General features: G+C 34.9%; 1 protein-coding gene and 1 pseudogene across 1 annotated transcript; one reads left to right on the top strand and one right to left on the bottom strand.

Moving 5' to 3' along the window:
- Positions 1-1,540: 1,540 nt before the first annotated feature.
- LOC128161121 (uncharacterized) lies at positions 1,541-3,779 on the bottom strand (annotated as a pseudogene).
- Positions 3,780-3,942: 163 nt separating this feature from the next.
- On the top strand, positions 3,943-24,305 carry LOC128161120 (regulator of nonsense transcripts 2-like). The gene is made up of 16 exons (XM_052824356.1): positions 3,943-3,972; positions 4,099-4,200; positions 4,733-4,792; positions 12,299-12,437; positions 12,746-12,885; positions 16,026-16,209; positions 16,475-16,567; positions 18,077-18,156; positions 18,697-18,780; positions 19,099-19,194; positions 21,210-21,291; positions 21,383-21,483; positions 21,619-21,681; positions 21,992-22,070; positions 23,195-23,306; positions 23,469-24,305. Exons 1-16 carry the CDS (start codon positions 3,943-3,945, stop codon positions 23,476-23,478), a joined length of 1,455 nt encoding a protein of 484 aa, XP_052680316.1. The 3' UTR covers positions 23,479-24,305.
- Positions 24,306-25,679: the final 1,374 nt, after the last annotated feature.

The following is a 25,679-nucleotide window of genomic DNA, read 5'->3' as shown; positions in this document are numbered from 1 at the left end:
CTAAAACTGGATATGTATTGGACATTTTTTGTTACGAGTAAAGTAAAATTAAATCACAAGACTTGAAGTTTTTGACTTACCATTTGAATATTCTAACTCGAATTTTGCAAGTTGTATGTAGCGAATTTCAAACCCTGCTTAAAATCAGTGCTTACATGTACTGTTATTATTGTGTTAGAAAAAGGCTTACCATCCACATGTGGATCATCAAAGTAAGCAAGTTTCATAGCAAGTAAAATAATCCATGTACTGTAATATGTTTGATATGGAAGTTTGATTAAATTTTATTGTTTTTTCAAAAATTCTTATACTGTTCTGTTAAAGAGGAACTGGTCAAGTGGTAATTTACCAAAAATTTATCTGGTACAGTAGTCATTTACCAAAAATTTATCTGGTACAGTAGTCAGTAACCAAAATCTATCTGGTACAGTAGTCAGTTACCAAAATCTATATGGTACAGTACGTAGTCATTTACTAAAATCTATCTGGTACAGTAGTCATTTACCAAAATCTTATCTGGTGTAGTAGCCATTTACAAAAATCTACCTGGTACAATAGTCAGTAACCAAAATCTATCTTGTACAGTAGTCAGTAACCAAAATCTATCTGGTACAGTAGTCAGTAACCAAAATCTATCTGGTACAGTATTCAGTAACCAAAATCTATCTGGTACAGTAGTCATTTACCAAAATCTATGGTACAGTAGTCTGTAACCAAAATCTATCTGGTTCAGTAGTCAGTATCTAAAATCTATCTGGTACAGTACTCAGTAACCAAAATCTATGGTACAGTAGTCAGTAACCAAAATCCATCTGGTACAGTAGTCATTAACCAAAATATATCTGGTACAGTAGTCATTTACCAAAATCTATCTGGTACAGTAGTCATTAACCAAAATCTATCTGGTACAGTAGTCAGTAACCAAAATATATCTGGTACAATAGTCAGTGACTAAATTTATCTGGTACAGTAGTCAGTAGCCAAAATCTATCTAGTACAGATGTCAGTAAACAAAATCTCTCTGGTAAAATAGTCAGTAATCAAAATCTATCTGGTACAGTAGTCAGTAACCAAAATCTATCTGGTACAGTAGTCAGTAACCAAAATCTATCTGGTACAGTAGTAAGTGACTAAATTTATCTAGTACAGATGTCAGTAACCAAAATCTATCTGGTACAGTAGTCATTAACCAAAATCTATCTGGTACATTAGTCAGTAACCAAAATATATCTGGTACAATAGTCAGTGACTAAATTTATCTGGTACAGTAGTCAGTAGCCAAAATCTATCTAGTACAGATGTCAGTAAACAAAATCTCTCTGGTAAAATAGTCAGTAATCAAAATCTATCTGGTATAGTAGTCAGTAACCAAAATCTATCTGGTACAGTAGTCAGTAACCAAAATCTATCTGGTACAGTAGTCAGTGACTAAATTTATCTAGTACAGATGTCAGTAACCAAAATCTATCTGGTACAGTAGTCATTAACCAAAATCTATCTGGTACATTAGTCAGTAACCAAAATATATCTGGTACAGTAGTCAGTGACTAAATTTATCTAGTACAGATGTCAGTAACCAAAATCTATCTGGTACAGTAGTCAGTAACCAAAATATATCTGGTACAGTAGTCAGTAACCAAAATATATCTGGTACAGTAGTCAGTGACTAAATTTATCTGGTACAGTAGTCAGTAGCCAAAATCTATCTAGTACAGATGTCAGTAAACAAAATCTCTCTGGTTAAATAGTCAGTAATCAAAATCTATCTGGTACAGATGTCAGTAACCAAAATCTATCTGGTTCAGTACTCAGTAACCAAAATCTATCTGGTACAGTAGTCAGTAACCAAAATCTATCTGGTACAGTAGTCAGTGACTAAATTTATCTAGTACAGATGTCAGTAACCAAAATCTATCTGGTACAGTAGTCATTAACCAAAATCTATCTGGTACATAAGTCAGTAACCAAAATATATCTGGTACAGTAGTCAGTGACTAAATTTATCTAGTACAGATGTCAGTAACCAAAATCTATCTGGTACAGTAGTCAGTAACCAAAATATATCTGGTACAGTAGTCAGTAACCAAAATATATCTGGTACAGTAGTCAGTGACTAAATTTATCTGGTACAGTAGTCAGTAGCCAAAATCTATCTAGTACAGATGTCAGTAAACAAAATCTCTCTGGTTAAATAGTCGGTAATCAAAATCTATCTGGTACAGATGTCAGTAACCAAAATCTATCTGGTTCAGTACTCAGTAACCAAAATCTATCTGGTACAGTAGTCATTTACCAAAATCTATCTGGTACAGTAGTCAGTAACCAAAATCTATCTGGTACAGTAGTCAGTAACCAAAATCTATCTGGTACAGTAGTCAGTAACCAAAATCTATCTGGTACAGTAGTCAGTGACTAAATCTATCTGGTACAGTAGTCAGTAACCAAAATCTATCTGGTACAGTAGTCAGTAACCAAAATCTATCTGGTACAGTAGTCAGTAACCAAAATCCATCTGGTACAGTAGTCATTTACCAAATATATCTGGTACAATAGTCAGTAACCAAATATATCTGGTACAATAGTCAGTAACCAAAATCTATCTGGTACAGTAGTCATTAACCAAAATATATCTGGTACAGTAGTCACTTACCAAAATCTATCTGGTACAATAGTCAGTAACCAAATCTATCTGGTACAGTAGTCAGTAACCAAAATCTATCTGGTACAGTAGTCAGTAACCAAAATCTATCTGGTACAGTAGTCATTAACCAAAATTTATCTGGTACAGATATCAGTAACCAAAATTTATCTGGTACAGTAGTCTGTAGTCAAAATATATCTGGTACAGATGTCAGTAACCAAAATCTATGTGGTACAGATGTCAGTAACAAAAATCTATCTGGTATGGAAGTTGTTAACTAAAATCGATCTGACACAGTTGTATATCTGATAGTCAATAACCTAAATATACCTGGTAAGTTGTCAGTTACAATTTTTTGAGTTGATTTTAATCAACTCTGCTATGCAGTTACTCTGGCAAACCGAAACTGAAACAGTGTTTGGACCTACTAAGCACAAATCATCACCTGTGCCAAGAGTTAATTCTTGAAAATAATCGATTAATTCGATGTAATATACACTGAAGTATTTTTTAAAAGGAAACTTATTTATGAATACCTTGAAATTAGTCAGAGTTTAAATAGTACGAACAATTTAGAAGTGTTTTGCAGTCGTATGTATTCCTACGCCAGAGTTCAATATAGTCTCGTTCAACCATCGGCTGTCTCTGTACATCTCCGACAAGCAGAGAGTCAGTCTATATTTAAAGGTCGCATCATCAAGCTATCACGTGACCTGGTATCTTTTACATATCGGAAATTAACGGAGATAGCTGAGGTTGAACGAGACTAGAGTTCATTATTGGTTGGATCCATACAATTTTTAAAAATTTCCGAGTACCGATATATGTACCGATATATGTATGTTTGATGAAATAAATTCTATTTTAAAGTATTACACAACCTGATTCATAAGAGGTTTTCTCGAAATTCTTGTAGAAAAAGTCAGAGAATTCATATTAAAAAGATGTGCGTAATTCAAATACAGATTATTAACTACCTGCCAAGCAAAATAACATATCGTTGATTTTAAGATGAAAAATAATCGATAAAATCAACTCCCGTTAGTACTTCAGTATTTTGATTGGTAGCTGTTTTTGTAATGTGACCTTTATTTTTACTGTGTGCTGTAAGGTAACCACAGGGGCACTGTGTTTCCATTACTGTTAACCAACTATTATTTTGATTGCAGTAAAATTTTGCAAGGTGACGATAAAGTCATAACGTGAATATTTAGACCTTTGCTTGATGAGTCCAGAAGACTTTTGGATTGGTACAGTAATATGATTGGCCGTCTCTTGGTTTTATCTAGGTGCTGCGACAGATGAGGAGACTTCCGTGGGACAATCCAGAGGTAAGAGTTGCTCAGTTCTCACCTACAAACTTACCATTGAATTTCCTCATGATCATCTTTAAGGCAGGGTGTCATGTCGTGTTCACATAATTACCAAATGAATGCTTCTTTTATCATTGATTACAGATAGCATTCTATTCCACCAAGTGTCTGATTGCCGTCTGGAATGTCCGATACAACTCCATTCACTGCGCTGCCAATCTATTGGCCGGTCTGGCCCCGTACCATGTGAGTTTGTACCATATACATGTAAATGATAAAACATGATAAATGTTGACTCTGACCAGTTATGAAGGACTCTAGCTGTTTTATATCCATGTTGCCTCTATCTGATACATACAAGTATGAAGTTTATGTACAGTAAACAGTTATTTAACTGAGTAGAAGAATACCCTCTATATACATGTAGCCAAATTTGCTTTGTTTTATGCAGAAACATATCGCTATTATATTTATAAAATTAATAGTGCCTGTTTGGGAGGGTGACAGTTGAAATTGATACCCCGAGAACACCATTGTCAACCGACGCTTCGCATCGGTTGACAATAGTTTTCGAGGGCATGTAACAATTTGTTGTGTTACCCATTGCCAAGTGTGTTGCTAATGCTGAGAGTAATAGAACGGATTATCAACTGCGTCTAAACCAATCAGATTTCAGTATTTAACATGAAAGTATAATAAAATACTTTAAGATGTGTGTGTGTGTGTGTGACAGTGTATATAATAAGTATACAGTAATGAAGACCTTTGTTTGATACAGGAACACATAGCTATCCAGGTGGTGGACGGGGTGCTAGAAGACATCAGGCTGGGTATGGAGGTAAGTCACCGTTATTATTGGATATAGATTTATTATGACCAGGGCATGGTATTAATGCATATAGATTTATTAAGATAAGGGTAGGAGATAAGTCACCGTCAATAATGGATATAGATTTATTATGATGAGGGTAGGAGATAAGTCACCGTCAATAATGGATATAGATTTATTATGATCAGAGTATGGAGATAAGTCACCGTCAATAATGGATATAGATTTATTATGATCAGGGTATGGATGTAAGTCACCGTTATTAATGGATATAGATTTATAATGATTAGGGTTTGGAGGTAAGTCACCCGTCAATAATGGATATAGATTTATTATGATCAGAGTATGGAGATAAGTCACCGTTAATAATGGATATAGATTTATCATGATCAGGGTTTGGAGGTAAGTCACCCGTCAATAATGGATATAGATTTATTATGATCAGGGTATGGAAGTAAGTCACCGTTATTAATGGATATAGATTTATTATGATCAGGGTATGGAAGTAAGTCACCGTCAATAATGGATATAGATTTATTATGATCAGGGTAGGAGATAAGTCACCGTCAATAATGGATATAGATTTATTATGATCAGGGTATGGAGGTACGTCACCGTCATTAATGGCTATAGATTTATTATGATCAGGGTATTGAAGTCAGTCACCGTTCTTAATGGATATAGATTTAATATGATCAAGGTATGGAGGTAAGTCACCGGCATTAAAGGATATAAATTTATTATGATCAGGATATGGAAGTCAGTCACCGTTCTTAATGGATATAGATTTATTATGATCAGGGTTTGGAGGTAAGTCACCCGTCATTAATGGATAAGATTTGTTATGATCAGGGTATGGAGATAAGTCACTGTCAATAATGGATATCAACAGGTAGTGGAGGTGTTTGGTCATTATCCTCTGTGCAGAGGAATAGGTTTTAGATGAGGTTCCAGGGTTTTTTTAGGGGTCGTAGGGGGCCTGTATTCGGCCCCATTCCCAATGGTAAAAAGTATGTGTTTTTCCCAATTTCATCACAGAAAATTCTGAAAAGTTAAAAACAAATATAGTTTAAGAAAAAAAAACGTGTCCCGAAATTCGTGAAAAGTAAATCGGGATCGGGGTTTTAAAAATCTAAACCGCATGCTCCAAATAAGGGCCACCGTATTGTGACTGTCAACCATGTTGCACAATTTAAAGTATAACAGAAAACAAGTTTAGCTTTTAAAAAAGCTTACCGTCTTTAGAGCGAATTCTTAACAGCAATAAGATATCAAAGACAATTAAATTATTTTTATATATATATAAATGTCGCATTCTTACCCATGCAATAGCGTGCCGAACTTTTTTTTTAAATATGTGCCTTTTTAGCGTGCGTGCTTAAAAATTGTTTGTTGAAAATTGTTTACATCGTGTTATTTATTTGAAATCGACTGTAGTAGGTAAAAAGAGATCTTAGGAAGGGTTGTGTTACTGTAGTAAAATCAAAGTTAATACAACTGCATTCAGTATCACTCATTTTTACTGATATTTTTTTTTTTACTGATATTAGTTTCTCCGTATCTAATATACAAACTTGTTTACTGATATTAGCCATACCGTATCAAATTTCATTGGTATTTGTATAATCAAAACAAAAAGAAAAGAACAAATTATTTCAAGAGATGTTACAGAACATTGCTTTCAACTAGTTAACAGAAAAATGAAAGCCTGAATTTCACTAAGAGCCATTTTTATTGTTCTTTCGTTTTCTCACTTTTTAAGATTTGAAATCTACGAAAATTGTTAAGTCGTACGTAAAATCGATCATCAGAAAATTATCTCCCTTGTGCCTCATAATATCGCGGTACTTGTTTTTTTTCCCTAAAAAAGATATACCAAGTTATCATTTTCACATGTCATAAGTGCTGTTCAAAAAGCTTGTATTGGACTAGCTTTTCTGAGGAAAATCAACTTCCCAACTTACGTAGTTTATTTTGTTTGCTATTTTTAAATCACAAGTCTTATTCACCTTCAAAATTAGAGAGTTCCATTGTATCGCGGCATTGGAAATCTGGAAGCCTGGTTCAGTTATAACGGACAGGTTTTATTTTTTATGAATAAATATGATTTTTCATGAAAGCAAAGTCACCTAAATTGGTTAGGGAATAACATATACATTTTATTATGCTTTTTATATAGTTTTTTTTCATCAGATACATTTCGGACTTTTGAACTTGCTTTCTCTCTGGAAAAAAATTTCATTTGTGAGAAAAATTTTATTTGCCGATGTTTTTGACAGCCTTCTCTGCACTCATCCTGAGGTTGGTGCATAAACCTCTGTGGAAAATCGAGGGGGAAAACTGGAATCCTATTTTTGGAACATACCGCGATACAACGGAACCCGCGATATAATGAGAAGAGTGTATATATCAACCAATGAAATAAATGTAAATTTTCACATCATGTATTTTCTACCAATCACAATGGAGAGGAAGTGCACAGCCCGGAGACTGTAAATTATTTCAACTCTTTATAAAAAAATAAACTGGATGATGCCAAACTGGTCAAACCTATTTACACATATTTTTCTAACAATACGGTTATGTCTTATTTGAAATTATTTAGGGAAATGTAAGGTAAGACATTTTTCCCAATTTCATCCAAATGTCGCTATTTTTCCCATATGGAAAGGCCCAGGCCCTTGTTTTTGGGACCAAAAAAAACCCCTGGGTTCATAGTACTGAACATTGTTGTGTAGAGTTTTATTCAACATAGAAACAAAACAAAAAAATTCCATACAGTTTATTGAAACTCTCAGTTTGAAGATACTTTATATTGCTTTTCCTTAAATTGGCTAACAGGAGTTCTAGCGGGTTACTGTCGTATCGCCCCAAAGCCAAAGCGCCCCATGCACGAGCGCCCCAAATTTTTTTTGGAGCGCCACAATTACGTTTCACGAGCGCCCCAAATGTTAGCTGCAGATCTGTAGCTCTCTGGTTGAAAAAATTCGGATGGACAAACCAGAGAGGTCTACAGTTCCAAGCGTTGTAAAAAACTCCGATTTACGCCGCCGTTTTTGTGTCGCTCGCTTCGGGAATTATATCCGACTTTAAAAGCATTCAACCGCCTAAAAAATTGGATTTATTAATTAAACATATAGTTTACCCTAACTCTGCTAACTTTGTTTTCCTTTCAATGGTTCACAACGGCCATCCTTCGCCTTGGAATGTCATCGTTTTAAAAAACTCGCCTTATGACAGCCATGTTTACCTAGTAGCGAGATCTCGGGTGCGTCGATTTACCCAAATGGACCCAAATGGCGATTAAAGTGGAAAACAATTATAATAAAATCCTTATTACAGGCACGTAACATCAGGGGGGGGGCAGGGGGGGGGGGCCTGGCCCCCCCCACTTTTTCTCGCAGCAACAAATTTTTTTAAATTTACATATAAAAAATGAATTATAATCTAGTTGGCCCCCCACTTTTTTGGAAGTTAGTAAAAAATTGATATGAAAATAAGGAAATGAGTAGTGAAATTGAATATACCCCCCCCCCCCCCCCCCCCCCCCACGGAGTAGGAATTTCATGATTTGGAGGGAAAAAATTTTGGTAGGGAAGAATTTTTTTTTTTGAAGTATAGTTGAGTCTACTACCCCCCACCCCCCCCCCCTTCCACGGTTTAGGATTTTGAAGATTTTTGGAAACTTTAAATTTCCCTTTTATTTTTTTTATTTTTTTTGCTTGTCAAGATTTTTTGGATGTGGTCTGCCCCCCCCCCCCCCCACTTTCAAAAACGATGCTACGTGCCTGTATTACTAATATTATCACTTGTTTTTAGTCATTTCATGGGGTTGTTAGCCGTTATTAAGAAAAATAAAGACCCAAATGGCGACCCAAATGGCGATTCAAGCGGAAAACAATTATATTAAAATCCTCATAATTTTGGGAAATTTGGAAAAATAAAAGCCGAAGGTCCAAAACAATAATTAAAATTATTTCAGTATATCTTTAAAAATTGTTTTAGAAAAATAGAGATGAGCATTTTATCTCGATTTGTAAAAATATATAATGTATGTAATTATATTCAAATAATATAAATATATATATTATATAAAAATAAAACAACTTTTTAAAATAATTTTAATTATTGTTATGGACCTTCGGCTTTTATTTTTCCAAATTTCCCTAAATTATGAGGATTTTATTATAATTGTTTTCCGCTTGAATTTGGGTCCATTTGGGTAAATCGACGCACCCGAGATCTCGCTACTAGGTAAACATGGCTGTCATAAGGCGAGTTTTTTAAAACGATGACATTCCAAGGCGAAGGATGGCCGTTGTGAACCATTGAAAGGAAAACAAAGTTACCAGAGTTAGGATAAACTATATGTTTAATTAATAAATCCAATTTTTTAGGCGGTTGAATGCTTTTAAAGGCGGATATAATTCCCGAAGCGAGCGACACAAAAACGGCGGCGTAAATCGGAGGTTTTTACAACGCTTGGAACTGTAGCTCTCTGGTTTGTCTATCCGAATTTGTTCAACCAGAGAGCTACAGATCTGCAGCTACCCAAATGTATTCACGAGCGCCCCAAAGTAAAATTATTTTTACAACTTACGTCTTAGATAATTTGCACGAGCGCCCCAAAATTAGATTTTCCAATATTGTACTTAAATCGGGAACGTTTTCACGAGCGCCCCAAAATGGTTTTCCTGATGATGGCTTAAAATCTTCGAAGAATCTCAATGAACACATTCTTGATATCATTTTCCGAGTGCCCAAAAAATGTGATGCCTCGATTTTGCATAGAATCTTGTTGGAATTTTTTTTAAGAGCGCCCAAAGTTGCCTACGATTTGTTAAAAACTATATTATGATTAGGATATCATTTTCACGAGCGCCCCAAATAAGTTTACCTAAGTTTGCTCTCAAATCAGCATTCTATGTTGCTATAAAGTTAATATCTGACTACATGTGTTATAACTATTTGAAACCCAATTTTGCTTTAAAATGTATGTTGGAGAATCGCAATTTTACGTAAAATATGCATCATTTACACGAACGCCCCAAAATGAGATTGCCGCGGTTCTATATTGAACTAAACTGAACGTTGGTGTATGAGTCCCCAAGTTTGGATTAATTTCACGAGCGCCCCAAAATTGTTTTGCTTATAAGTCTTAATTAACCTTCGATGGATTCTCATTAAACATACACCTTATTATCCCAAGCGCCCCAAAATACATAGAAATTGTTTTTAATAATGTCGGATATTATCCAACACTAGTACTGTAATGTCAAATTTAGACTATATTGTTCTTCTACTGTCAAATTTTCCGCGCAAACCTCTAAATATTTTCTTGAAGCTTACATTTACAGTCAATCATTATTTATAAAATAAAAAAAAAACCACAATGCGTAATATGTGTATTTTATATGTTATAATTGTATTTGCAGTGATATACAGGTCCAATGGGCCGCGAGTGTGTCAATATTTATTTTGTATTACATGTATGTAATGTGTTATAACATTAGCTTTCAAAGAGTTATAGAAGGGGATATTCGGAAACATTAAAAGGTGTCAAGGGAGGGGTTATCCTCACGGTATCAGGAGAAAACTTACCCTGACACGCGGGAGAAGTTGGCTTCGTCGCGTACCCCTTTGATTAGATGTGTGTACACCATGTACTATTATACACTGTGTGTATTGTATGTATACATTGATTGTATTCGGTATCACCAAAAGGAATAAGCGAAAGTGACTTTGGGGCGCTCGTACGTAAAAAAATTTAATCATGAAAAAAAAAAATTCGGGGCGCTCGTGAAATATAATTGGGGCGCTCGTGAAACGTATTTGGGGCGCACCAAGAAAAATTTGGGGCGCTCGTGCATGGGGCGCTTTGGCTTTGGGGGGAAGTGACCAGCACCCGTTCTAGCTATTGCTAAGTTAGTTACATGTCGTTGTTATACATGACTTTGGTATAATACGTCTGGGGCTCTCTGGTTCTTCCTTAATTGCGATGACATTTAGTGTAAGTCACACGTTGTTGTTAAACATGACTTTGGTATAATACGTCTGGTGCTTTCTGGTTCTTCCTTGCGATGACATTCAGTATAAGTCGCACGTTGTTGTTATACATGACTTTGGTATAATACGTCTGGTGCTTTCTGGTTCTTCCTTGCGATGACATTCAGTGTAAGTCACACGTTGTTGTTATACATGACTTTGGTATAATACGTCTGGTGCTTTCTGGTTCTTCCTTAATTGCGATGACATTTAGTGTAAGTCGCACGTTGTTGTTAAACATGACTTTGGTATAATACGTCTGGTGCTTTCTGGTTCTTCCTTGCGATGACATTCAGTGTAAGTCACACGTTGTTGTTATACATGACTTTGGTATAATACGTCTGGTGCTTTCTGGTTCTTCCTTGCGATGACATTCAGTGTAAGTCACACGTTGTTGTTATACATGACTTTGGTATAATACGTCTGGTACTTTCTGGTTCTTCCTTGCGATGACATTCAGTGTAAGTCACACGTTGTTGTTATACATGACTTTGGTATAATACGTCTGGTGCTTTCTGGTTCTTCCTTGCGATGACATTCAGTGTAAGTCACACGTTGTTGTTATACATGACTTTGGTATAATACGTCTGGTGCTTTCTGGTTCTTCCTTGCGATGACATTCAGTGTAAGTCACACGTTGTTGTTATACATGACTTTGGTATAATACGTCTGGTGCTTTCTGGTTCTTCCTTGCGATGACATTCAGTGTTAGTCACACGTTGTTGTTATACATGACTTTGGTATAATACGTCTGGTACTTTCTGGTTCTTCCTTGCGATGACATTCAGTGTAAGTCACACGTTGTTGTTATACATGACTTTGGTATAATACGTCTGGTACTTTCTGGTTCTTCCTTGCGATGACATTCAGTGTAAGTCACACGTTGTTGTTATACATGACTTTGGTATAATACGTCTGGTACTTTCTGGTTCTTCCTTGCGATGACATTTAGTGTAAGTCACACGTTGTTGTTATACATGACTTTGGTATAATACGTCTGGTGCTTTCTGGTTCTTTCGTGCGATGACATTCAGTGTAAGTCACATGTTGTTGTTATACATGACTTTAGTATAATACGTCTGGTACTTTCTGGTTCTTCCGTGCGATGACTTTCAGTGTCAATTGCTGATTAAGGAGGCTGGATGGTCAACAAATTAACCATAAGATCTACCTAAAATTTTAAGATATGATTCGTTAAGCTATAAACTATAATTTAGTTGAAAAGAAAGCCTATATTTTACCCAATGATGTTGAACCAATGTAAACAAATAGAGGGCACAAGCCTTGTTTACATGACAAATAATTGTGAGCTCTGTGTCTTGCTTATAACTCTACAACTCACACTTAAATTGTCATTGATCATTTGAAATGCATTTTGAAAGCATTACAAACAATTGAGATGAACAAATAAAACTTGATCAAAATTGTGACCATGTGTGTGTGACAAGTTTCTATACAAACCATTTGTAGGTGAATCACCCGAAGTACAACCAGCGGCGTGTGAGCGGAGTCAAGTACCTGGGGGAGCTGTACAATTACCGCATGCTGGAGTCGGCCGTCGTCTTCAAGACACTCTACTCCTTCATCACCTTCGGCGTCGTTATGGATGGTAAGATAGGAAGAGGGGATAGAGAGATTGTAAAAGTCAAAAAAGTAAATGACACAATGATCAAAAGTGGATCATAATATTGAAAAGTATATGGTAAGATTGAAAAAGTGGATGGAAAGATTGACAAAGCCGACAAATGACTATAGAGACCAAGAATACTGCTCTTCAATATGGCATAATGGAATCTTACATATTTAAAAATTGGCTTAACTACAGAGGTGGAGCAAATTGAATTCATTCAGTAACTATATAATTTGTAATGACCTCCCAATTTGAGATGCATTGTTGATGGCTGGTTCTGTGTACAGATAGCGGCGTCTCCCCCTTGGACCCCCCGGAGCACCTGTTCCGTATCCGCCTGGTCTGTGTGCTGCTGGAGACCTGCGGGACCTACTTTGACAAGGGCTCCAGTAAGAAGAAGCTCGACTGCTTCCTGGCATACTTCCAGGTACTTACATTGTAGATGTTAAAGGAGCTCAAAACACCACCGGAATGTGTTACTGTCAACTTTTTAGCTCACCTAGACGAAGTCAGGGGGAGCTTATGCTATACCCTCGGCGTCTGCGTCGTAGTCGGCGTCGGCGTCCGGACCTGGTTAAAGTTTTTGTTGCAGGTCCTTTATCTAAGCTATTACTTGTTCTATCTTCACCAAACTTGCATGGATGATGCATCTGGACCTACTTATGGACTTGAAAGACTTGGATGCTGAATCTGAGTCCTAAATTTCAGATGCTGGAGGAGGTTAAGGTTGTTGGACCAGGTTAAAGTTTTTGTTGCAGGTGCCCTTTGATAGCAATATCTAAGTTACTGCAGGTCCGTACTTCACCAAACTTGCATGGATGGTGTGTCTTATGATACTGATGCACCAAACAGACTTGAGTGCTGAATCTGAGCTATAGGTTTCGGATGCTGGAGGAGGTTAAGGTTTTTGGAGCTGGTTAAAGTTTTTGTGCAGGTGCCCTTTGATAGCAATATCTAAGTTACTGCTGGTCCGTACTTCACCAAACTTGCATGGATGGTGTGTCTTATGAAACTGATGCACCAGGCAGGCTTGGGTGCTGAATCTAAGCTATAGGTTACAGATGCTGAAGGAGCATTATATATATTATATAGTATTGTATGGTATGAAACAATATTGTTTAATATGATACAATATAATATCATATGTAATATTATAAAAAGTTATATGATACCATATGAAATTGTATCAATTTTTTTGATAATTTATGTTATGATATTGTATCATGATATCGTTATGTATAGTATTGTATATTATGATACAATATTGTATAATACTATATTGTATTATTAATTTATTATTTTATCACATGATACTATTACATAAGATATTGCAAAATATAATATTGTATCCTATGATACAATATTGTATATTCTATAAAATTGTATCATACGATAATATGATATTAGTTTCAGATCTGTAATATAGAATTATATCACATGAAATTGTATAATATGATACTGTAATATTTTATAATATCGTATCATACGATATTGAATGATATGATATTGGTTTATAATATGATATATTATCACATCACATGAAATTCTATTGTATGATATAGTAAAATATATTATTGTATCATATGATGCAATATGTATAATATAATATTGTATTATACAAATATTGACTGGGGTTGAGGGCAACATTGATTATATTAGCCCCCGAGGGACGAAATATTGCCCGACGCGAAGCGGAGGGCAATATTTTCGTCCCAAGGGGGCTAATATAATCAATGTTGCCCGAAAACACAGTCAACATTTGTTTTGTTATATGAAGAAACAAACCAAAATTTAAGAAAGTAATTGAAAACAGATCGCCGTAATTTTCTCAGCTCAACAAAGAAATCACGAATTCAATTTTGTGCAAAGTTCATTTCCAAAATATTCTCAGCATCAAACGGTCACTGGTGATATTCCGCCGACCGTAAGAATTAAAATACAGATGTTCTACCTGATTTTACTTCACAGTTATTCGCAAATCCTTATATCCGTACGCGTTATGATAGCAAACCGTCGCATTGCGCGTCCGTTGTTTACTTGCCTTGACTGACTGTCTATTATGACGTCACCTTGTTTTGGAGTCGCGAAGAGTTATTTACGTCATCGTTTACGAATCAACAAATCAGAGGCGATTATTTGAAATAGAGGGAATGATCTTTAGATATTATTCCTAGCCGGTCAATATCAAAAAAATATTGACCGGTCAATATTTTTCGGACGAGCTAATATTACAGTTATTGACTATTTGTCTATATAGAGTTATATAGTGAGAATATACTACTGAATATAACAATATATAATATTTTACTTTATCACATAATATTGTATCATTTGATATGATACAATGATGTACATATCAAATTATATTGTATCATATGCTACAATATCATATTCTGTATCAAAAATGATACAGTATCATACAATATCATACTATATTATACAATATAATATTGTATGTTTCAATATTATGATGTATTATGTAATATGATATTGTAATATAATACTATATTGTTTTATATATTATGATATTGTATTATGTGATCAAATACCCTATAACACAATACAATGTCATATCATACGTTACAATATCATATCTCATCATTGTTTATTATGATATTTTATTGTATTATATGATATATGTTGTAAATATGATAGGATGCAATATTTAATTTTATATTATTGTATTTATTAACATATGAACATATGATTATCATACAATTTTTTAACAGATGATATACGATATTGTGTCAAAACAGAATCCATGAATATCCAAGATCATAAAGTATGATTTTCATTTAATATGATAAAGGTGGTCTCATAAAGGTGAAGTCTAATAAGGGTGATGTCTCGTCTCGGTGAGCTTTGTAATCTGTGATTACCTATGTTTTCAAATATGTTAACTTTGGGCGCGCTTGATTTTCCAAAAAGGTGTACACCGGGTACACTTTTGTAAATCAAGTGCAGTGGTGTAGCGTTTAGGTGTACACCGGGTGTACACTTTTCTACACCAAGTCAGGGGCATGTGTTGTTGGGTGTAGCACTGAAACCAATATGGCGGACGAATGTTATGATTGGAAACTTGACAAATGATTTTAAGTAGTATATCATATTAGAAGTTGCAAGTAAATTGTTTTTTGTATGAAAGCCATTTTATTTGAAATGTGTTTATTTTATTGCATTCAAATAATAAAAAAAAGCCTTCAAGTTGGATTGTTGCTTAACATCAAATTCCCTGTTAAAACAGAATCCTTTTCCGCCATATATTTACTTATCTTCCCTACACCATGTACACTAAACCCTTTAAGTGCACTTGATATACAGTACAAAATGTTTACACCGGCGTGCACTGGTGTACACCAAGTTCAGCTAAATCAAGCGCGCCCTTTGATAGATTATTAATTGAAAGAATTGATCATTTTTTAGCTGATAGTAGAAAAATGGACTGAATATTTAAGCTGGTACCTTTAAAATGTTCATCAATGATACTAGTTTACCATTACTCACCTCCCAGGAAATATTGATCCATGCATGTAAGATATAATTGTATCAATACTGTTATGATTACAGCGTTACTACTGGTTCAAGAGGAGTAACCCTATATACACCGAGGCCCGCCCCTTCCCTGTGGACGTTGAGAACCTGATGATTGACACCATGGAGTGTATACGACCCAAAATGAGGCTCCACCCGAACTACGAGGAGGCATGCAAGGCTGTGGAGGAGCTAGAAAATGAGTACAAACAGAAAGTTGGTGAGTAAAGTGAAAGTAAAAATACAAACAGAAAGTAGTAGTTTGCAGGAGAAATGATAATGTGATGCTTTCTGTTGGTTTGAACATGTAGTACATGTAAAAGTTACTTACTACAGCTAAACCAATCAATTTTTGTTTGTGCTTGAGTTAAAAACTGACAGTACTCAACATGCTAATACATGAACTAATTTCCAGCTGTATTGTGTATATGTTAATATGTGGTCTTTTTTTCTATTCTATACATTTTATTTCCATTATATTTCAGCGTCAGTGTTGACCATCATAGAGACGGACCAGGAGGGCAGTGCTAGTGAGACGGAGGAGGGACTGGGCACCATCCAGGAGGCAGAGGAATACGGTCAGTTACAGTGTTGTAAAATCGGACCAATTTTACTATTGATAATCAAATTGAATCGGCAGCTCACAATCGATTATAAAATCGATTATATAAACTTTTATATTCCAACAAAGATTAATTTTTTTTATCCTGTCAATGGGTGAAAGATACCAACATCAAAGAAAGTACCTTTTTTTAATTTATAATTCATATATCAATAGGTTTTTTTTTAATGAACTTATCTTCAAATGAATTAGATATTATACTTAGGGACCAACCTAGGGCAAAATTTAAATTGGATTAGAAACAAGTAAATAAAAATAAAACCACTTCTAAAATTTGTAAAAACTTGTTAATTTTGATAAATTTGTTAAATTTAATTGATCTGATACATTCACACATTTTATACATTAATCAGTCCTTGTACTTCTGTGAATTTTGGAGGCATTAGTGCAACCCTTTGACCCAATTACAACCGTTATGTAGCGGATCTGTTTAATTTTGAAGACAACTGTAAACAAACGGTTTTATGATTATTTTAGCAATAATTTGGCAGTATTATCAGAGACATAGATAACAAAAATAAATAATAAAATGTTATTTATGTATCTGGTATTAACTAATTACAAGTTTTAACTGTAATTGTAATATCAGCATGAAAAGTAATAAACATTAAGCATTTTAATTTTCAATGCACAGTATTAACCGTTAATAACCCATGAAGATGAGACATTCGCAAGTTCCTAATCACAAAACTTCTGAAAACGTCTTATGAATTTGATATTTATCATTTTATTGCCTTTGGGTGTAATTAACACGATCGTAATCACAGCATGCAGGGCGACTTTAACTTCTCTTTCGGAGGAAATTCCGGCGAAGTTACCGATCACAAAGCAAGTCGCCCCCTAGGTTGGTCACTGTATAATAATACTTTGGTCATTTTATGGATATTGCTTCGCAATAAAAGATTATCTGTCACGTGACTAGATTTTAGCGACTTTCGATGATAAAGACTTACTATCGATTGTCGCTGACCTGCTGCCTTCAGAGACGATTTTTGGATACTCGGCGACTATCGTAACAACACTAGTCAGTTAGCCTCCGTACACTGTACAAGGGTATTCACTGAAGCAGTACAGTATCAACTGTAAACTTTATCTCATTAAACACATTATCACTCAACTTTTTTCTGTACATGCATATATACATGATATTTAATATTAAATCAAATAATCCTGTAATTTTTAATTACCTTTTTAATTAAAAAATTAAACTACCTATTTTATAACGAAATTATTGTTTTTGAAACAGCACAAAACGTAATTCATTTCCTTTTTTATTCTAATATTATTTGATATACAACTATTAGCTAGTACAGTACAGAAATTCAAATTATTGATATCATTCTATATAAAAGAAAATGTCAGCTCGACGCCTTTGTGGCCGTTCCGGCTTTTGATTTAAGATAATGTGTTGGGAAGGAGCAAATGTTGGTTGACCTGAAATGATGTCTTTGTTTCCTTCTGTTAGGGGAGGATCTGAGTTTGAGTGGACTGGACGAGAGTGAGACGAGTCAGGAGGAGACGAGTCAGAGGAGCACTGAGGACCAGGTGAGGACAACCACTGGAATATACTGTTTACAGGAAAATATTTGCCCCTATTTTATTTTCGCCCCTTACGCCCTCGTTGTCAGACTGGGCAAATTCCAACATCTTAAATTACCTCCCTTTAAACACAACTGTGTCTGGACAAATTCAAGACGAACTGTTTGCAAGTGTAGAAGGCCAAAAAATTACATGCGGGGGGGGGGGGGGGGGGGGGGAATAACCCTGTATACTGATATAAACTGATACACTGTCATGGTGGGGACTAGCCAATGAGTCTTCTCATCTATGTACTATCATAGGATAATCCATTGGTTATCCCTGGACCCTAGAATCTGAAGATTTATTCGGTACCTTTTATCATAGAATTTATACCACAAATTTTAGTTTGAAATTCCAAAAAATCCATTAACTGTGTGTATTTATTTATAGGGAGAGGAGGGAGGGGAAAGCATTGACCGTCCATTATCTGTGTGTATTTATTTATAGGGAGAGGAGGGAGGGGAGAGCATTGACTGTTCATTATCTGTGTGTATTTATTTATAGGGAGAGGAGGGAGGCGAGAGCTGTAATGAGGAAGATGACGAGGATGTGATGGAGAGTGCGGGCGAGAATGAAGAGGATGACCAGGTAAATCCCCTACACTAAAAATAGCTAAAGAAAGGGGGATATCTACACTATTAATAGATATAAGGGAACTCCCAGGCTACTGATAGGTAATAGAGGGAGGACACCAAGTCTCTATTAAACTTGAAAATATTTTAAACAGGAAATCAATGAAAATAATACTGATTATGAACAGAATTGTAAAATGTAACTTAAGAACCGTAACATATCAACAAAGCATGAAATTATCACAACCGTTACTTTGAAAAGATAACATGAAAAAATGTTGAACTAAATACCAATTTATGATAAATCATAAATTTGTGAAATATTTTCCTACAGTTGACAATCATGAAGGGTGGACCTAAGCACATCAAATGTAGTGAGGATGAAGATTTCATGACGGCCTTTGATAAAATGATGACCGAGAACATTCAGGTAGGTCCTGTGTTGGTACAGCTTTAATTGTACTATAGTTAATGATAGTTTGTGTTTAATTGTGTGGGTCTGTGTATGTACAGCTTCACTTGTACTATAGTTAAAGATAGTTTGTGTTTAATTGTGTAGGTCCTTGAGGTAGGTCCTGTGTAGGTACAGCTTCACCTGTTCTATAGTTAAAGATAGTTTGTGTTTAATTGTGTAGGTCCTTCAGGTAGGTCCTATGTAGGTACAGCTTCACTTGTTCTATAGTTAAAGATAGTTTGTGTTTAATTGTGTAGGTCCTTCAGGTAAGTCCTGTGTAGGTACAGCTTCACTTGTTCTATAGTTATACCCCCGCAAACGAAGTTTAGGGGGGTATATTGGTTTCACCCTGTCCGTCTGTCCGTCTGTCTGTCCGTCTGTCTGTAGACGCAACTTTGTCCCCCCTATAGAATTTTTTATTACTGCATGGAACAGTTTGAAAATTTGTACATATGTTGAACACCATCTGAAGATGTGCACCTGCAATTTTTTTTAAGATCAGACAAGATTTAATGATTTTATGACAGTATTCATTTTCCTTATTCTATATATTGTACACTAATGTTGAAAAGTAAGGGAGGTAATCCTTACAGATTTTATTAATTAATTAATAGAAAACACTCTAAAATATATTTATATAAATACATCCAGATGGATTTTTTTGTCTTTATGTCTTAATTAATAAAAAAATAATTATTTTTTATAAGTATTCTATCAACTGACAATGCAAAGTTTTTGTTTGTCAATGATAAATTCTTAGGAGCTAATGAGAACATCAAAGACAAGTTTGGCTGAATTCATTTGTCCCAAGGGAGCCATTATCTGAGCCATGGCTCAGATGGAGCATGTGTTTAGGGGAAATTGATAATCTGTAAAATGGGTGATGGTTTTGGGGCTATTTTAAAACTGTTTCATGTAAACCAAAAGGTCTATCATTATAAGGAAATAAATAATATAATTATTAATAAAGAAGTTAAACTATTTTTAGAGGTTGTTTAAATTTATTTGTCAAGTAATTTGATGAAGTGACCCTATTGGGCATTAATTTAAATGAAATTCAAAATTACTGATATGATTGTAGTGTTTTGGCAATTTTAAAATTGTTTGTAATATTAAATTTTCTTTTTTACATATTTTTACATAGTATGGTAATTATGGTAATGTTTTGGGAGTTTATTAAATTTAACAAGCTCATCAAAGAAAATCATAGTCCTATGGGATCAATTTTCTGATATGGAGTTCAATTGTGCCATAGGAGAAAGTGAGGAAAATTTGAAACAACTAATTGCATCTGTCAAGACTCTTATTAGAAAGATATTGAAAGTTTTATCAACAGAAGAGCATTGCTTGGCTACCGGTATTTCTATTCACTGCAAAGGGAGGGGTTATTGTCATTTTGTTGGTTTTTCTTTAAATCAATTAAATTAAAAAAATATATCATCAAAAACATACATTTGTAAATGTATTACTGTTATAGATATGTATTTACAGTGAAATTCTGACAATTTTGATTTTAATTTTTCTTTGTTAACTATTTTTTTTTTTTTACAATTCTAGAATTTTTTTTTTGTATGTGTTCCAAACCTTAATTATTATTCAATTCAATTATTTGTCCCATTTGAAATTAGCCTAGCGGGGGTATTAGTCCCATTAGGACAGTTCTAGTTAGAGATAGTTTGTGTTTAATTGTGTAGGTCCTTCAGGTAGGTCCTGTGTAGGTACAGCTTCACTTGTTTAGGTTTGCTTGTACAATAGTTACAAATATTTGGTGTCTAATTGTGTGGGTCCTCTACTTGTACAACTAAGAAGTGTGAAAATCTGTTACTGTCATTTTGATGAATTTAATACAATCTTTGATAAAAATCTATTCTACATGTGAGTTAAAGCAAGCAAATTTATATATTTGTTTTTGTGATTATTGGTTTGCCTTGAATTCAGTCCAAAAAAAAAAGTGTAAACATTTACATACAAAATGTGTATGCTTTGACCAGGCTCGTACCAACGAATCCTTGAAGGTGCCTCAGCTGGACATTGCTGTACCCATGAACCTCAAAGACAAGAGCAAGAAAACAGGTCAGTGTGCTAACTCTTGTCAGCTTTTATTGAACTTAAATCCTTGAATGTAAGTTATATCTATGAACCTGACTTTTTCTTTCTCGTACAGTGAGTGTCAATTTGTATCCCATGAAAGAAGAGGAAGTGCCAAAGGAAGAGGACCGGTCTATTGAGTTTGTTCTGATGACCAGGCGAGGGAACAGGCAGCATGTGAGTACCCGACCAAGACACATCGATCTAGAAATAAGACTTTTATAACTACAGTCTCCGATTTCATTCTTTCTTCAAGTGTCATTTTCATTTTAAGGTTTTATATAATTGAAGATGTTGATATTTTCTTTGTAGTTTACCAATCTGAATGTTCCAATATCAGAAGAATTTGCTACCAAATACAGAGAAAGAGAGCAGGTGAGAGAGAGAGAGAGAGAGAGAGAGAGAGAGAGAGAGTGAGAGAGAGAGAGAGAGAGAGAGAGAGAGAGAGAGAGGGAGAGAGAGAGAGAGAGAGAACTGTTTCCAATGTAGGTGTACACTTATTTCATAAATTTTAAAACATGCATTTCACTGTTAATGCTAGTTTAATGCTTAGACTAGCAAAGTAATGATACTTAAAACAGACAATCATCAATGGGTATACTAGGTATTAGAATTGTTATTTGTGAGGATGGAAGAATTCTGAGGTGTTGAGATCTTGTTGGTTCAAAGTTGTGTTGGTTTACAGGCAGAAAAGGCAGAGAAAGAGAAGATGAAGCAGGTGGTGCTAGGAATCCATGAGAGACAGGAAGAGGAGGATTACCAAGGTAACCACTGACCAATCACATTCCAGCCTGTCATACTCAAGCCGTCACTCAACTCGCCGCAAAATCCTGACATTCTGTAGAAACTGTCTAATACTGTGTGATTTCTATGTGATTTTTTAGACATAACACAATATCCGCCCTTTTAAAACATAAATTTATTCATCAAATTAAATCATGTTAGTAACGACTTGACACGCTGTTCTGTTTCATCTAGATATCCTTATTCTGCTGTATGTAAATCTATAATACTAAATTAAAATAATAGACTTGAATTTTTGGGCTTTAATACCGAGAAATCGGAAAAGTACAGTCATTTGTTTTATATATTTTAAACATTATTGGCATTTGAACATTACCAATTTGTTCTTATTTTTTCTCAATCAAGCTTCGCTAATTAATAATCAACGAAAATTCCTTTAAAAAATCTGGAAATCATATGGATTTTTCGGATTTTACAATCTTGCGCATGCGCATTACATTCACCCTAGGCTCTTTAGTTTTGTTTCCACAATATCACATTTGCATGGATAAACTCAGAAACGACATTACAAATGCGTGTAAAATTTCATTGAAAATTTGTCATATATATATATATTCTGTTCATCAAAGGAAATAAGGGAGATAACTCGAAGCGAGTGAAAAACTTTGCTGGAGAAAGTGTTGAATTCTTCATTAATATTAATTAAATTTTTAGATGAAAGGTATTTACAGCCTCAAAATGGTTTATAATGAATAATTTGACTGTTATTTTCAATGCAGCTTCATTTATTTTCTCCAAAATCGTTTCGGAGTGATTCTTCAATTTTGTTGCTACATTACAGTATATGGGAGGCATTTTAACTGTGGTATAGGCCTGTCCCGAGACACAGTTAGATTATTCTAACTAAGCAGAGTGTAGTGAAATTAATAGCATTTTTTGTAGGCTTAAAGCTTTGTTATGTAAATGGCAACAATACGGTGTGTCGATGTATCTATTTTGTAAATGTCCGATATCATATACAATGTCAACCCACGCACGCACGGGTCAAAATCTAGTCTAACTAGATTTACGGACAATGTTCAGTATCTATGATCCCAGTTGATGTTTAAGAATTCTCAAGATTTCTTCGATTCTTTTTTGACAGAGATGATAGCGTCCTTGAATCGTGTGATGCCGGTGAACACTAACCGAGAGAGGAGGGTGAGGTACCAGCACCCTAAGGGCGCCCCGGACGCCGACCTCATCTTTGGATCCAAGTAAGACCACCCGTCAGCAACACATCAACAAGTACAGTGGCTATATAGAATCATAACTCCACTTCTCAGCTCTTCTTTCATGTTATTCAGTTTTAAACCATGATCAAAGGATATTATATGGGACTGAGTTATTGATCTGTTTTTCATTTGTTGTGTTTTCAGAAAAAGATGAAGGAAAGAGAAAAGAGAGCCCTTCCCAAAACAGGGCAGTAGTCAGGAAGTGAAACGCCTCGACCAGAGGCCTCGGGCAAATTCCAAATAAACCAGCAGGGGGACTTAACTCCTACATTAGATTCAATCAGAAATTAATGTACAAAATCTACGATTGAGGGCTACAGGTGTTATCGCGATGAATTGTGTTGTGGTGGGAGGGACATAATCACAGAGTCTGATTTCTGAATGAATGCTTGCCATGTGTTGTGTACAATATTATAGGATTCTCGGACTGTGTGAATGACAATATAAGATATATATAATCATGTGTATGTGTCTGTGTGTTACAGCTTCTCTTGTCCTCCAAAAGATTCCTAAGGTGTATAATCGAAGAAATATTATTTACATGATGAATTTCTCTGATTGTACTTTGGAAGATAAAAACAAGTTTACTTTACAGTGAACTGTACATCCTACAAGTAGCTAAATTAATATGGATTACCGGTAGTTCATTAATGACATACATTTGTATCAAATATGGATGGCGGTTTTGTTGAGTATGTACGGTACATATTTTTCGCTGCTTTGTTTTCATTGTGTAAATGCAATTACGAAGAAGTTGACATGTTTCCTTGGTGATAGAATTGCGTGGCATCTGATTTATTGGAAAAGTTTGAATACATGTATAGACTTGCTGAGCAGGTACGAGTTATTGGCAGATGTATTGGTTATTCTGATTTACCACTCAAAAGGTTGTTTTTGTTGCTTCATGAATGGAGAGAAAAACTATACTCTCTTCATTAACTGTTACAATGGGTGAAATAAAGAAAGCTCATAAATGTCAAATTGTTTTGGTTTTTTTTTTTTTTAGCTCACCTGAACCTAAGATTCCAGTGAGTTTTTCTGATCACCTGCTGTCTGTCATCCGTCCGCCTGTCTGTCTGTAAACGTTCCACATTTTTTACTTCTTCTCTGGAACCACTGGGCCAAAAACCTAACTTGATACAAAGCATCCTTATGGGAAGGGCATTCTAAATTGTAAATATAAAGGGCAAAACTCTTTCGAAAAAGGAGATAATTGTGAAACAGTGAAAATGGGGTGTGCGTCTTAAAAAATTCTCAAGAACCATTGCACCAGAAAATGCCAATTATATTTACACCTAAGCTTGTATATAGAGTAAAGATTTTAAATTGTCAAAATCGTGACCCCCCCCCCCTTTTACAAATACTGGGGCCCGAAGAGGGGTTCAAAGTTTAACAGAAATATATGTAGTAGAAATGTTTTAAAATCTTCTCAAGAACTACAATGCTACAATTTGTGAAATTACTATTCAAGCATCCTCAGACGGTGTTGATTCTAAATTGTTAAAATCGTGACCCCCTGTCTAATACTGGGGCCCCAGGAGGGTTGAAAGTTTAACATAAAAATGTATAGTAGAAAGGAACTACAATGCTACAATATGTGAAATTACTATGCATGCATCCTCAGATAGTGTAGATTAAAAATGTTAAGCTCACCTGAGCTGAAAGCTCAAGTGACTATTTTAATTCTGATCCCTTTTTGTCCGGCGTCCGTTTGTCTTTCTGTCCATCCGTCTGTCCGTCCGTTGGTAAACATTACATTTTTGACTTCCCCTCCAGAACCTGGGCCAATTTCAACTAAACTTGGCTCAAAGCATAATTGGGTGAAGGGGATTCAAGTTTGTTAAAGGAAAGGGCCACGCCTTATTTTAAAGGGAGATAATTAAGAATTTGTTTGTATTTTTCAAAAATCTTCTAAAAAAACAATTGGCCAGAAAAGCTGTAACTTGTGTGGAAGGGAATAAGGAATCATTCTTTGAGTATTATGAGGTGTTCAAATATGATAGGGGTGATTAAATCGGCCCGATGAGCTTTATGAGAGGTTTTATCACTTATCATATTTGATCACCTCATAATACTAAAAGAATGATTCCTGTAATTTTCAGTAATTGTACAATTAAAAATCAAAATCATTCACTGATGAACTATATTGGACATACGTTACAAAATCAATTTGTAGTTTTATCAAAGGCAAAAGACACTGGAAAATGTATATAATACATTTAAAAAAAAACAGGTGGCAAGATATACATATGAAATTGGTTTTGCTTTGATGAATATCGTCTTCCTGACCAATTAGCAGGTCTGTAGCTCCCGGTCTGAAAACTGGTCGTCCATCCAAATTTTTTCAGACCTGCA

Source organism: Crassostrea angulata, chromosome 8, assembly GCF_025612915.1.
Source record: "Crassostrea angulata isolate pt1a10 chromosome 8, ASM2561291v2, whole genome shotgun sequence".
In the NCBI taxonomy this organism is placed as follows: Eukaryota; Metazoa; Mollusca; class Bivalvia; order Ostreida; family Ostreidae; genus Magallana; species Magallana angulata.
The sequence above is the reverse complement of the archived record's forward strand: the minus strand, read 5'-3'. Positions and strand labels throughout refer to the sequence as shown.

Excerpts from the sequence above, each read along its gene's own strand:
- LOC128161120 (XM_052824356.1), top strand. The coding sequence starts at position 3,943 with ATGAGGAGACTTCCGTGGGACAATCCAGAG. Across the intron at positions 4,793-12,298 it reads ACATCAGGCTGGGTATGGAG|GTGAATCACCCGAAGTACAA; the intron begins GTAAGTCACCGT and ends AACCATTTGTAG. Across the intron at positions 12,438-12,745 it reads CTTCGGCGTCGTTATGGATG|ATAGCGGCGTCTCCCCCTTG; the intron begins GTAAGATAGGAA and ends TTCTGTGTACAG.